This window comes from Ipomoea nil, unplaced genomic scaffold (genome assembly GCF_001879475.1).
Source record: "Ipomoea nil cultivar Tokyo-kokei standard unplaced genomic scaffold, Asagao_1.1 scaffold3056, whole genome shotgun sequence".
Taxonomy (NCBI): domain Eukaryota; kingdom Viridiplantae; phylum Streptophyta; class Magnoliopsida; order Solanales; family Convolvulaceae; genus Ipomoea; species Ipomoea nil.
This window is the reverse complement of record NW_017619484.1, coordinates 1102818-1118862: the sequence shown is the minus strand read 5'-3', so window position 1 is coordinate 1118862 and position 16045 is coordinate 1102818. Positions and strand designations below refer to the sequence as shown.

The 16045-nt window shown below is 34.1% G+C and overlaps 1 protein-coding gene and 1 long non-coding RNA gene across 2 annotated transcripts; both read left to right on the top strand.

Annotated features, from left to right (window-relative positions):
- Window positions 1–6757: 6757 nt before the first annotated feature.
- LOC109164145 (receptor-like serine/threonine-protein kinase SD1-8) lies at window positions 6758–15740 on the top strand. Its single transcript, XM_019312931.1, has 4 exons — window positions 6758–6902; window positions 6996–7233; window positions 15150–15300; window positions 15434–15740. The coding sequence occupies exons 2-4, from the start codon at window positions 7145–7147 to the stop codon at window positions 15737–15739; spliced, it is 546 nt and encodes a 181-aa protein (XP_019168476.1). The 5' UTR covers window positions 6758–6902; window positions 6996–7144; the 3' UTR covers window position 15740.
- Window positions 11710–12261, top strand: LOC109164146. Its single transcript, XR_002051393.1, has 3 exons — window positions 11710–11752; window positions 11835–12008; window positions 12124–12261. It is a non-coding gene; the product is annotated as an uncharacterized LOC109164146 (long non-coding RNA).
- Window positions 15741–16045: the final 305 nt, after the last annotated feature.

Genomic DNA, 16045 nt, shown 5'->3' with positions numbered 1-16045 from the left:
GAGAAGAGATACCCAAATCCTCTTGAAAAGTAGTACATGTGTTTATGTCACAATAGTCCGATAGGAAAGATCATTCTATTGTGTAATCTCTGGGTCCAAACAGTGTACTTTAAATTTAAGCTTTTAGTGGATTTAGGCAAATTCTCAACTTGAGAAGTGCCTCGCAGATTAGGGTTGTTTGCCCGAACTGCGTTACAAATTGTTTGTGTTACAACGTCAGTTTTAACATCACCATATGCTGCGCTTATATTTATTTCAGTCCGTTTAGACAAAGCGGTGCTAGCAAATGAACCAGGACCAAAATGTGCCATCGGAGAACAAGAGTCCTATCACTAGCTGATACCATATGAGATTAGGTAACTGTAACACCCCGTGTTACGGCCTTCAATCCCGGATTAATTATTTAATTAATCCCGTTAATAATAATTAAATATGATTTAATTCGGTTAGGTTTCCTTTAATTAATTAATAAGGTCCACCATGAACCGTGGACCCTTGCCTAAATTAGAGTCCTAAGCCTATTAGGAATAAAGAAAGTAAACCCTTTACTATTCAGACTCTAATTAGGAATCCTAGACCTAGTTATCTATTAGGAATAAAGGAAGTAGGCCTTTTACTATTCAGACTACGATTAGGATTCCCTTTAATTAATTAATATGGTCCACTATGGACCATGAACCCTTATCCCTAAAATAAGCCCTTAGTCCTATAAGGAATAGAATTAGTAAACCCATACCATTCAGACCCTAATTAGGAGTCTTAAATATATAAATAGGGATATAGGAGGCACCTAGATCTTTCACCACCATAATCTCTCACCACACAAGAAGTTCCAAGAATCCCCTTAGGAGAAATCAAGAAAGAAGAAGGCTTAAAGAAAGACCCTTCATAGCCAAGGAATTAATTAAGGCTAAGAGGTAACCCATGTCTCAACAAAACCTATTTTCATAGCTATGATTCCCCTCTTAGGATTTCCCCATATTATTGTGTATTGATGATTTGTGATATTATTATTGATGATTGGTGGGATGATTCCATGGGTGATCTTGATGATGAGAGGTTCTTGATAATTATGGTGTTCTTGACGATTATATAACGTTCTTGATAATTATATGGTGTTCTTGATGTTCTTAATGATTATATGAGGTTCTTGATAATTATATGATATTCCTACTGAATCTTGATTTTGGAAGATGAATTGTGTTCTTGTTGATTTAAACATAATTAGAACCCTAGGTATATCGTGGAATTCGTATGGTATTATTCTTGGTATATTGGGTGGGAATTCGCATGATTGGGTGTTGATTATGTTTAGAAAAGCATGATAGGTTATGTGCCATATGTTTCTTGATTTTGATCCGTTAATTGTCTACGTGTGTTATCAATTGCGTTTGAAAGTGTCTAAGCATGGTTTCGGGTTCCACAAAGGTTCCCGGGGCGTTTTTGGTGAAAAAGAGTCAGTGGGGGTAGGGGACCCGCCACCTACCCGTGGCCTATTTGGGCAACGCTGGCAGCGGGCGGGCAGCTGCCCGGAACAGTGCCGCCGGCGGGTGACCCCTCACCCACTAGGTACCCGCTGGTTTGTACCCAATTTGGGATTTTGGCTTCCCCGTTTGATGTTCCCCGGATCCCCGTGGTGTCCCAACGGACTCCGTCTATCGTGCCTATGTCTAGTTTGATATTTCGGGTACCGTTCGTAGGTTGTATGAGTCTTATATATTGCATGCTAGTTGAATTGGTATCCCGTTGACCTAGGTGAAAGAAGTATGAACCCCTTAGGATTATTCTTAGTATGTGAAGGATCACGCATAGGTTTTGTTATAGGTTTTCTCCCCCTTCCCAATGTGTTAATGTGGGTTGCATGTGCTTGCTATGTGTTATGTGTGCATGATACCCCAATTCGGTTGCGATCGGATTGGTCATTCCTGAGCTGCGGTTCAGAAGCTGGCTGCGGTCAGATTTACACTCTTGGGCTGCGGTCCACCGTTTGGTTGCGATCAAACGTTTCTACATGAGTTGCGGTTCATATTTCCTGGCTGCGGTCAGATGACATACTCTTGGGCTGCGGTCCACTGTTTGGTTGCGATCAAACATTATGATGAGCTACGGTTCATCGGTCGGTTGCGATCAACCCCTCCGTGTTGCGATACGGGGCAGGGTGCTGGCGGGCCGTGCCAGAGCTATATGCGCTGACCCTCATGTATGGGCATGCGATTGGTCCTGTGGCGCCAACAAAGTGTGCTTATGTGATGAGATATGGATGAGTTGTTGTTATGAGTACCTTGGGGTGTGACTATGGGATTTATGCTAGGGATTCGTATATGTTGGGTTAGGGATATTTATTGTGCTCATCTTTATCTACCGTGCCTGTTTGTAAACTGTATATGCTTGGTATAATTGTCGTCTGTGCTTAGCTCTATCTGTTGAGTCTATCCCCGTTTTAAAAGCTAGAGTCTCGTAGGATATATCTTCATGCTTCAAAATGGTTTTCGTATATCTATATATATCTCTATATGTAATGTATTTCAACGCGTTGGAGTGGGTTACCAGCATCTCTCGCTGAACAGATATATTTGGCTTTCAGGCACAGACGAGTAGATCACTGGAGCGCGCTAGAGATTCGAGGCATAGTGTAGATAGTTTCTCTTTCGGCCTGCGTGCCATTTACATTATTACGGAATTTAGTTAGTTAGCCTGTGCATCTGAGTTCTCCAGCTCAGGCGTGGCATAGCACCCCGTACCTTTATGTTTAACAATGCTCTGTTTGGGATTTAATAAGAGAATACCTTTATTATATAAGTCTTTAAAAGTTTTAAAATTTCGGGGTGTTACAGTAACTGTAAGTGTATTATTACGTAATAAACTGATGAAGATAATACAAGAAATATATATAATACAAGAGGAATAAGAAGTATACAATAAGTATCAAGAGGCCACGATCACAAGAGCGCGCTCGTTTAGTCAAAGTGTCAGCCATCCAGTTCTGTTCCTAAAAAATATGAGTCACACTAATATGCAAGGCTTCATCAACCACTTCTTGCAATCATGGTTGATATTGTCCAATAACCCACGAGAGTTATTTCTACTGTTAGGCGTACATAACGCTTCGACAATATTAATAGCATCACTCTCCACCATAATCTTACTAAATCCTCTTTCCCAAGCTATCTTGAGACCCTTTAGCACAACCTCAGCTTCTTCAGACGAGCAAACATGCTAGCATAAGTATATTTAGTCATTTATCATTTTTAAAATTCTTACTTTAATAATTATTAATTATGCCATATATAATCATTACAAAATTGTCCACTATACTTTTTGATATAGTATGAATTTTATTACTGTGAATTTAATTATTTAAAAAAACTATATATTATTATATTCTAAAAAAAAATTAATACAACTATGATTATAAAATTGAGTATTACTATATATTGAGTATTTATTTATTTTTGTACATCTTGCATATAAAAGACGAGTAGGATAATATAAAAGTGGAAATAGAAAATGATAAGTTCGTAAATATTAAAAGTTTTGGCAAATTATGCCGTGGAACCGTGTCTATCTTGCAAGTTGAACATGACTCGAAAACTGTCATAATTATAAATATAGAGTTCGAACATAAAGTTCTATAAGTATGAATATACAGTTATAAACATAAAGTTCTATAATTATGAACATAAAGTTCTGTAATTATGAATATAGAGTTCAATAATTGTGAATATGAAGTTTAAAAATTATAAACATAGAGTTTTATAATTATGAACATAGAGTTCAATAATTATAAATATAGAGTTCTGTAATTGTGAATATAGAATTCAATAATAATTGTGAATATGAAGTTTAAAAATTATGAATATAAAATTTTATAATTATGAATATAGAGTTCAGTAATTATGAATCTTGAACCGTGGCCACACAGTTGCACGCATAACAATTGAAACGTTTATATTTGGGTAATAATTTTTAGGTATTATAATTAGTTCCCCCACTAAATAAATGAAAGTTATTTCAATTCTGACCCAAGTCTTCCACTAAATAACTGAAACTTTCCACCCAAGTGTAGAAGACTTCCTTCCACCCAAGTCTTCTTTTGGCGGCCTAGCCTTGACTGCTTTTTTTTTTTTTTTTTTTTTTTTTTTTTTTTTTTTTCTTTTATTGGGAAGACATGAAAATGTTGAAACGAGTGAACTACGGAGAATATATTGTTTCATATATACACTCCTAGCCATTTATTTAGTATTTAGAATAAAAATGTATGATAGTTTAGTGGTTGCAATTGTTTGTTGCTTATTCATCTGGCATGGCTTTTTGCTATCTGGTGTTAGTGCTAAAAATACACTTGCACCTGGAGAATCCTTGTTTCCGATTGATGAAGAATACTTGGAGTCATCAAATAAAGTCTTCAAGTTAAAATTTATGAAGCTACCTGGCTCTAGCTCTAGCTCTGCTTTTAGCTGCTTTTTGAGTATACAGTGGGCCGATAATCTAGTCATATACACTTCTGAAGGAAGAACAAATTGGGTTGCTTGGCTAGGTGAAAGTGAAACTTATGAAATTCCAGAATTAATAATGGAAAGAGAAGGCCGGTTCTTGATATCTGCTGATCGTGACTTCGTTGTAAACAATGATCAACATCCATTTGTTATGAACACAACAGCAACTCTACTTGACACCGGCAACTTAGTTTTGAGTGGTGGGGGTCGTACGTTGTGGCAAAGTTTCGATCATCCCACTGGTAATACTTGGATTCCAGGGACGAAATTGGGTATCTTTGGCCTAAAAACTCCTCAACAGCAGCAGCGTTGTCTGACTTCTTGGACAAGTGAAGAGAACCCTTCTCCGGGTGCTTTTAGCTTTTGTGTTGATCCAAACAATACCAAGCAGCTAGTTGCCATGCGAAGAGGGGTTGTTTTTTGGCACAGTGGGGTCTGGAATGGATACAGTTTTCCATTTCTTCAATTCTAACCACAATGAAACCTACTTTGCTTGGGATGGGAATATTGATACGGTTGAAGCCTTTATCAGAATTTATGCAACTGGGGAAATTTCAGTAAATAGAAACAACATAATATCACGCATTAACTGTGATCGTAATGATACATATTATTCAAACGAGGGGTGCCTAAGATCACCCAAACAATCCAATTGTAGTGCCGAAGACAGGTTCAATTCAACTACTGGTTTCATCGAATGGAATTTATGGGAACGAGTGTTACTAAACACCACGTTAAATATTGGGGACTGCAAAGAAATGTGCGTAAATAATTGTTCTTGCACAGTTGCACCGCCTATGCTATACTTGAAGAATCTGATGAAACAGGCTGCAAATTTTCGTCTTCCATTAAATACCAATACTCGTCTTACGGCGACACTCTTTACCTTCGTTATGCAAAAACAGCAGGTAACTTTCTCAATCACAACTTCAATTTAATTTAATTTGTTTATCAACCTATGCTACTACTCACTCAATTGCTTCAATAATTATCTTAAGCAAATCAAATCCATTCTCCCCCAAATCGCCTTTCTGCTCCTCCTCCTGCTGCTTTGACAAGGAATATGTCACACCACACGATGAGAACCGCAACTATAGTTTCTCTTACAGTAATACTGCCTGCTGTCACCCTCGTCCTGATGATTTTCTTAATTTGGTATTCACGAAAATGTTGCACCTGCTTCATAGGTACTATACGTCTTTCTTTTAATATCAATTTAATTATCAATTCATATTATTTCTTAACTCTGCCTATAGTCCGCCTAATCAGCTATAAGTGTTTACACAGCTCCTATTGTGCAATCCACACAACAACTTGCCGACGAGGATTTACCCTTCTTCAACTTTAAAAGCATAGAGATGGCCACAAATTATTTTTCTGATGAAAATAAACTTTGGTCAAGGAGGATTTGGTCCTGTATATAAGGTATATATCAACTATATTCACATATTTTCATTGTTTTTGCACTTTAGGCAAGCAAATGATGTATTTGGAAGTAAATTTTATTGTGTTGACCTTTAATTTGGCCTGGTGAGTATAGTAGTATTTTTATTTTTAGTGCTTTATTTTGTTTTTTTTTTTTTTCATTTTTATACGTGACTTAACATTTTGTCACTTTTAGTCTTTACACCCAAATTTTTAATTAACGTCACAAAGCTAGAAATTTCAAAATAAGGGGAAAAAAGTACATTAATTCTAAAAATTTCAATAGATTTATTTCTACATTTAGTCTCATAAATATAATGACATTCTCCTTCTTCATCTTCTTTTTTTTTTTCTTCTTTTTTAATAGCCTTTGCCTCATTATGGCTATATTCCAGTGAATAGTAGCTAGAATTAAATGCTAAAACTCACTCATTTCTTCATATCACAACTTATCTAAGTGCAATAGTAACAATACAAATTGCTCCCTTTCTCGCATTTTACTCAATTCAATTTTTTCACTTTAATGATTTTCTTTAATATTTTTTATAATTTTTAATTCAATATTCTGTATTTTATAGTATTTTGTATGTACTTTTAAAATATATAAATTTAATTTACTAACATTGAATTAATTATTATTATTATTGACAAAAATTAAATTATAATTAAGTTTAGTCAAACTTCATTAATTAAAGAAGACATGCTTATAAAATCAAGATGAAGAGAGTAGATGTCTTTGTGGTTAATTAAGATCAATAAGTTCTATTCAAGGAATCTTAGCCAATGGTCAAGAAATCGCAGCAAAGCGACTCTCAAAAATGTCCGGACATGGAGTTGAACAATTCAAAAATGAAGTTCTATTGATCACAAAATTGCAGCATAGGAATCTTGTTAGACTTCTGGGATGTTGCATTCAAGGAGATGAGAGGATATTAATATATTAGTACCTTCCAAATAAAAGTTTGGATTCAATTCTTTTTGGTTAGTTTGCTTTATTTAATTTGTTTCCATCATTCGCCCTATATTTATCTTGCTTGCCTCCATTTATGAATGCAAGACACTGGTTTTACACAGATGCAAGAAAGAAAGTTTGTCTTGATTGGGGAAAGCGTACATCCATAATTGATGGGATTGCTCAAGGGCTTTTGTATCTCCACAAATATTCAAGACTAAAAATTATACATAGAGATTTGAAAACAAGTAACATATTGTTAGATGTTCTCATGCATTCCAAGATTTCTGATTTTGGAACCGCCAGAATATTTAAAGATAGTGATTCTCGAGCAAGCACAAAAAGCATTATTGGGACCTAGTAAGTCATGTTTCAAATATCTCTTCTATTATATATTTTTCTTTTATGTAACTTGTAGAACAACTTCAATTCATGGTAAAACAATGGTTATATGTCTCCAGAATATGCCATGGATGGTTGCTTCTAGGAGAAATCAGATGTTTTTAGCTTTGGAGTCATGATAATGGAGATTGTAAGTGGAAAGAGAAACAATGGCTTCTACAATCCAGATTGTGTTTCAAATTTACTTGGTTACGTAAGTATTACTCTATACATAAATTGTAGACAAAAAATAATAATTTATTTCTATAATTGTTTTTATTCAAACATCACTATTTTAATATGAGTAATAAGTTTTTGCTTCTAACTTTACCTATGAATGATCATTAGGCTTGGGATTTGTGGATTGAAGGAAAAGTTTCAGATCTAATAGATCCAACAATGGACAAAATAATTTCAGTTATTGAAGCAACAATATATCCAAGTAGGTTTGCTATACGTTCAAGATAGTGCAATGGACAGACCAAATATGACAGATGTGGTATTCATGCTTGGTAATGAATCAACAATCTTACCCATTCCTAAGCAGCCTGGTTTCTCTGCCATCATTGGCTTAAAATGTGGTGATGTTGCTAATAATTCAAAACCTTGCTCTGCTAATGGTGTCACAATTACAGAGATCGAATGTCGATAGCCACACTTGGTACAAATTACTCTTACTGCTGGGCAAAGACTTTTTAAATTGGTTCAATTTGGTACTAAAATAATTATAAACTTTATCAAATATTGTGACATGTCTAATTGCAAATAGACATCATTTCTTTGAAGGTAATGTTTTTAAAATAGTTTTCAAAAACTATATAATATTGTAAGACAAGCTTGTGTTCATGGACAAAGTCTATCTTTGCCTTTAAATTGGCACTATATTATAGTACATGACTCTAGGTGTTGAGTGCCCTTGAAGGCAGTCACACACAAGTATACTAGTTGGCTAGTAATTTAATGACGAGAAGGTTACATTATATTGTTGTATCTAACAGATATTATTGAATACTCCGTATCAAATAAGTAATAGACTGCATTCTATTAGTATTCAACCTTCTTTATGACAGAACAAATTACCTTCACTGGAGCAGCAACATCAGGTGGATGGACACCCCCTCGTGCATCAACTGCCTAAAAAATTAAACAACGAAGGGAAAGTGGACCAAAAATACTTGTCGAACGTATGGACCAACCAGGAACCCACACTTATGAAGCCAAGCAATTCCGTTAACCACCCAACGCACAGGCTACAACCCAAACTCGCACAGGTATACAGAAGAAAAACCCACAATGTCAAGTCCATTTAGCCTAACTTGAACACAGTGCCACACATCTATGTACAAACCAGGGGCCCACATGTATGAAACATTGCACAACTTTTAACACCCCCAAAGCAAAATCCATTTAGCCTAAGTTGCACACAGTGACTTACATCTATGCGCAAACCAAAAATGGAATTAACTCTTATTATTATTATTATAATATCACAAATTTAATCCAACTTCCTCACCAATCAACTGTCAGTTTCCTCTCCACCAATGAAGTGAAAAAAACAGTTGGAAGCATGGAGAGTTTCTCTCAAAAGCAGAGAAAATTTCTCATCTCAAAAGCATGAAACATCAACATTTTTACTGTTCACAAAGAACATAACAGAGAATAAAAAACTTAAAACAAAATATCAAAGAAGAGAAGAAGATCATAGTCCCAAGATGCACAGGAGGGAAATCAAAGATGAAACAACACCACTGCATAACATCAAAACATTGAATAGCAACGAATTAATAATAATTCTGCACGAACATATCATACCTACAAACACATCCCTAACAAACTCAGACTATATACGAATCAATCAAAAACACGAAACAACAACAACAGTGAAACCAAGAACAGTATTCAATACTATTTGTTCTAAAAAAAAAAGTAATAGACTGCAATATTATATAATCAAAATTTTAGAAAGTGCAACAACGTAAATAAATAACATAGCGTTGTAAATTAAGATGTTTTCTTTTGAGTAATTGTTAACATTAGTATTCAACCTTCTTACCTTTAATCTAATCCAATATTTATATGATATACAGATTTCTAGTAAAATTTTAAGTTTATAAATGAAAAAAAAGATATATTCATAATAGAATTACTTTATTAATGTCCAATTTTTTATTTATTAATAATTACTAGTAAATAGGAGAAATGAAAGTAAATTAAGCTACAACGTAACGGTACAACCTAGTAAAAAGCAAATAACAAATAATCAATAAAAGCAAATCCCTTCAAAAAAAAAAAAAAAAAGAAAGTGAAGATATATAGGAATTAAATATGAGATAATGAAACATAAAAAACGAAGACTGATGATACCTACGATTTCTCTAACCTTACCATGTCATTATTGTCCATTAACTTTTTTTTTTTTTTTTTTCTAGATGACTTTGCGAACAGTTGTGTCAGCTAGGTGTACAAATGTACACGGCAAAAGTGTCGTAAATTTTGAATACAAGTTACTTCTTAATGTTTTACTTGATTTTAGATTAGATATTGTCGTATCAATTAATTAAATCATCAATTAGCGAAATTAAATAACGAAATAAAAGGCAAGAAATTAAATCAAGTACACAAGAATTGATCGTGCAGTTCGGAGCACTTCGATCTCCTACGTTTGTGGGAAGACCCACGTCTGCCCAATCCACTAGATGTTCACCAAGGAGAGTTACAGGGGTTCGTACATAAGGCCAACAACCACTACAACCACTACAATCTTCTAAACACCCCAATTAAGATTTGTACGTGCATAGACCCAATGTTCCAGTAGAGCTCACACATCTAACCAATGTATAAAACAGATTTAGAGTAGTAATAAGTTTGGCAGTTTCTTCTCAATATAATAGCATCTCAATATAATAGCATGGAGATTCATCAACTTCAATTATAAGGAATGCCTTTCCTTTTATAGTAATTCTTCTTTCAACAAACTTCTCCCAAACACATGTTGTTCACCTGCTTAGGAAATATGATCACATCCACACAAATTAAATATTCCCTTATTTGTAGTGACCACTTCACTTATTTCATTTGCAGCCACTAAAAAAAATATATGCACGCTGAAGCTTGTTCAAGGTGGAGAAATAATGCCTTTGATAGGAGAGGTCCATAAGACACACCTAAAAGTAAGTTCTAATTATTTTGTCAAATAAATCAGACAACTTAAAGGGTTTTAATGTATATCAATTTTGTACATTTACAATCTCCTCATTTAACAATTTATTTGGCAAAAACTAATACATATATACTCTGGGCAAAAAGTAATAGATGAAACAAATATTTTTATTAAAAATTAACCCTTAGTATATGTGCTTGACAAAAGGACCTAGGATATAAAATTTAGAACAGTGATGCGTAGTATATTTGCAAACAAATAATACTCGGAGTACGAGTTATCGATTCACAAGGAAGTGGTTGTTTCAAGCACTAGTTACTAATTTATTCATTAGAGCTAATCCTAACAATTGTTTAGATGATTGATTTGCATAAAATAAATAAAATAAAACAAAACAATAAGAGAGAAGATGAGATTCCTGGGATTCAAGTATTTAATCACCTAGTGCCAAACCTTAAGGACAACATTAAAATCTGGATTTAACAAGTGTGAGGATGCAAGGTGGTATAGAGTTACTCTCGTAGTCACTAACACTAGTGAATTTCCACTCTCGTGGCTTAAACACCCAATAAAATAAGATCAAGCATCATTAATTCCTAACTACTACCATCTCTCGATGCGCAATAATCAATAATTAAATCCCCCTAATAAATTCCCCTTTCTCAAGGTACAACAATTAGGTGCAATTGTGTATGCCCAAAGTAATGCCCAACTCTCGTTGGTGACACAAACAAAGCAAACGAAACAAGTAACTATGGCCATTAATTACAAGCATCAAACAATATTATCACGATTGCAACACAAGTATTAAACCCAAATAATAATAATATATTAAAGAAACTGAGAGCTCAGACACATAGGTTCATAAACACTTTTACCCAAGAATCTCTAAAGAATTTAGCCAAGCATGGCTAAATTATACATAGCAAATATAAATAAAGAATTACAAATCATCAAAAGAGTATAAGAATTAACCAGACGATTTTCTCAAATCTCCCTAGTCTTCTTCTTGCTTCCCAAGACAACTTGTGGCTCTTGATTTCTCTCATTCTTGTCTCCAAGAATCTCTGAATTCTAAACTATGAATTGTAAATTATCTATTCTAAAAATTTGTCTATTCTAAACTATCTCCCTTAGGGTTGAGGAAGATGTGATTTTATAGTAGGTACAAAGCTGGGGCGGAATTCGAAATTTTCCTAAATTAATTAGGAAATTGCCAACTTTAATGATTTCTAAATTATTTTGTCACGCTGCCATCATGGAATAATTGTAATGTTGCTGCGCGTCTTTACTCGTCTTACGGCGACACTCTTTACCTTCGTTATGCAAAAACTGCAGGTAACTTTCTCCATCACAAGTTCAATTTAATTTGTTTATCAACCTATGCTACTACTCACTCAATTGCTTCAATTATCTTAAGCAAATCAAATCCATTCTCCTCCTCCTGCTGCTGCTTTGACAAGGAATATGTCACACCACATGATGAGAACCACAACTATGCTTGCTCTTACTGTAATACTGCCTGTTGTCATCCTCGCCCTAATGATTTTCCTAGTTTGGTATTCAAGAAAATGTTGCACCTGCTGCTTCATAGGTATGCTGTTATCCTATCTCTTTTTAATATATATCAATTTATCAATTCACATATATTATTTCTTAACTCTGGCTATAGTCCCCGCCCGCCTAATCAGTTATAAGTGTTGACACAGTCCCAATTGTGCAATCCACACAACAACTAGTTGGTCATGACGAGGAGTTACCCTTTTTCGATTTTAAAAGCATAGAGATAGCCACAAATTATTTTTCTGATGAAAATAAACTTGGTCAAGGAGGATTTGGTCCTGTATACAAGGTATATATATATGAACTATATTCACATATTTTCATTGTTTTGCACTATAGGCAAGAAAATGATTTATTGGGAAGTAAATTTTAATTTGTTGACCTTTAATTTGGCCTGGTGATTATAGTAGTATTTTCATTTTTAGTGCTTTATTATTATTTTTTTTTTCATTTTTATACGTGACTTAACATTTTGTCACTTTTAGTGTTTACACCCAAATTTTCAATTAACATCACAAAGCTAGAAATTTCAAAATAAGGGGAAAAAAAGTACATTCATTCTAAAAATTTCAATAGATTTATTTTTACATTTCGTCGCATAAATATAATGACATTTTCCTCCTTTTTTTTTCTTTTTTTTTTCTTTTTTTTTTTTCTTTTTTTAACAGCCTTTGCCCCATTATGGCTATATTCCAGTAAATAGTAGCTAGAATTAAATGCTAAAACTCACCCATTTCTTCATATCACAGCTTATCTAAGTGCAACAGTAACAATAATACAAATTGCTCCCTTTCTCGCATTTTACTCAATTCAATTTTTTTACTTTAATATTTTTTTTTTTATAATTTTTAATTCAATTTTCTGTATTTAATTGTATTTTGTATGTACTTTTCAAATATATAAATTTCATTTACTAACATTGAATTAATTATTATTGTCAAAAATTAAATTATAATTAAATTTAGTCAAACCTCATTAATTAAACAAGACATGCATATAAAATCAAGACGAAGAGAGTAGACGTCTTTGTGGTTAATTAAGATCAATAAGTTCCATTCAAGGGATATTAGCCAATGGTCAAGAAATCGCAGCAAAGCGGCTCTCAAAAATGTCCGGACACGGAGTTGAACAATTCAAAAATGAAGTTCTATTGATCTCCAAATTGCAGCATAGGAATCTTGTTAGACTTCTAGGATGTTGCATTCAAGGAGATGAGAGGATATTAATATATGAGTACCTTCCAAATAAAAGTTTGGATTCAATTCTTTTTGGTTAGTATGCTTTATTTGTTTCCATCATTCACCCTATATTTATCTTGCTTGCCTCCATTTATGAATGCATGACACTGGTTTGACACAGATGCAAGAAAGAAAGTTTGTCTTCATTGGGGAAAGCGTACATCCATAATTGATGGGATTGCTCAAGGGCTTTTGTATCTCCACAAATATTCAAGACTAAGGATTATACATAGAGATTTGAAAACAAGTAACATATTGTTAGATGTTCTCATGCATCCCAAGATTTCTGATTTTGGAACTGCCAGAATATTTAAAGATAGTGATTCTCAAGCAAACACAAAAAGCATTATTGGGACCTAGTAAGTCATGTTTCAAATATTTCTTCTGTCATATAATTTTCTTTTATGTAACTTGTAGAATGATGCGTAGTATATTTGCAAACAAATAATTCTCGGAGAACGAGTTATCGATCCACAGGGAAGTGGTTGTATCAAGCACTAGTTACTAACTTATTCATTAGAGCTAATCATACAATTACTTAGATGATTGATTGGCATAAAATAAATAAAAAAAAAACAGAGGTTCAGGATTTTGAAAACAATTAGAGAGAAGTTGAGATTCATGGGATTCAAGTATTTAATCACCTAGTGCCAATTATCGTTTGCAATATTTAGTTTGGAATTAAGATTTGTGTGGGAATGCAAAATGGAATCGAATTACTCCCGTAATCTCTATTCCTAGTGAATTTCCACTCCCATGGCTTAAACACCCAATAAGATAAAGATCAGCATTCAATTATTCCTAATTACTACCATCTCCCGATGAGCAATAATCTAGAATAAACTTCCCCTAATAAGTTCCCCTTTCCCAAGGACCAACCATTAGGTGCAATCGTATGTGCCCTAATTTATGCCCCAACTCCCATTGGTGACACAAACATGGCTATGAAGCTAGTAACTATGGCCATTAATTACAAGCATCAAACAATATTATCACGATTGCAACACAAGTATTAAACCCAAATAATAATATATTAAAGAAACTGAGAGCTCAGGCACATAGGTTCATAAACACTTTTACCCAAGAATCTCTAAAGAATTTAGCCAAGCATGACTAAATTATACATAGCAAATATAAATAAAGAATTACAAATCATCAAAAGAGTACAAGAATTAACCAGACGATTTTCCCAAATCTCCCTAGTCTTCTTCTTGCTTTCCAAGACAACTTGTGGCTCTTGATTTCTCTCCTTCTTGTCTCCAAGAATCTCTGAATTCCCTCGGTCTCCCTTATTAGGGTTGAGGAAGGTGGGATTTTATAGTGGGTACAAAGTTGAGATGAAATAGGAATCTTGTACCAAATTGGACTCAAATTCTAATTCCTATATTTAAATAAAGAAATTGTCGTCTTTAATGATATTTAGAATTTGGAAGATTCCTTGAATTGCTAACTTTTAATATGGAGATATGAGCCTTGAAATCCGCGCAATTGATATTAGGAAAAGAGATCTCGCGCTTGTATTGAATTTTGCCCAGCTGCACCACTTTAAGCGTCTGTTTTTATCCCAGAAACAGACGCATATTCGACGCGTCGAGACTTCCTGTGCGCGAATTAGTTAGCTACTGGAAAATTTCGACGTGTCGAGCCCTTGGCTCGACGCGTCGAGTCCACTGGGCCCCGAACTCATCCAAAATTGCTCCAAACTCATCCTTGAACTCCCCTTGGTCATATCTTTGACCTAAAATGGTTCAAAAACACTAACAAACACCGTAAAATATTCAAAACAAGTGCGAACCATAATTAAATGATAATAGCAAGGAAAACATGTATTAAATAAGCAAAATTAAAGAGCTTAATTACTGTGATGATTCAAAATAACCATAAAAACAAGCACAGATGTGATAACATCATAGAACAACTTCATGGTAAAACAGTGGTTATATGTCTCTGGAATATGCCATGGATGGTTGTTTCTCGGAGAAATCAGATGTTTTTAGCTTTGGAGTCATGATAATGGAGATTGTAAGTGGAAAGAGAAACAATGGCTTCTACAATCCAGATCGTGTTTCAAATTTACTTGGTTACGTAAGTATTACTCTATACATAAATTGTAGACAAAAAATATTAATTTATTTCTATAATTCTTTTTATTCAAACGTCACTTTTTAATATGAGTAATAAGTTTTTGCTTCTAACTTTACCTATGAATGATCATTAGGCTTGGGATTTGTGGATTGAAGGAAAAGTTTCAGATCTAATAGATCCAACAATGGACAAAATGATTTCAGTTATTGAAGCAACAAGATATATCCAAGTAGGTTTGCTATGCGTTCAAGATAGTGCGCCAGATAGACCAACTATGACAGATGTGGTATTCATGCTTGGTAATGAATCGACAATCTTACCCATTCCTAAGCAGCCTGGTTTCTCTACCATCATTGGCTTAAAATGTGGTGATGTTGCTAATAATTCAAAACCTTACTCTGTTAATGGTGTCACAATTACAGAGATCGAAGGTCGATAGCCACACTGTTGGAAATTTATATAGTAATGATGTTTAATGTTTCACATGGACTACCATGAAAGCTTAAATAATATTTGGAGTTGTGGAGTTATAAATATTATTTTTGTTTGGTAGAAAGTAAAATGGGAAATATGTTTTCGTATGGTTGAAACCGAAAGTTCTCAAATTGATTCGGGTTTGAGAATTGCATTGCTTAACGAGTAGATGTCCTTTCGTTCTCTTCGTTGATTATACGAAACTTTGAATTAGTGTAAAGCATGCGTTGTATTCGGCCAAATGAAACCTTTAGACTTCACTTTCGGCTAT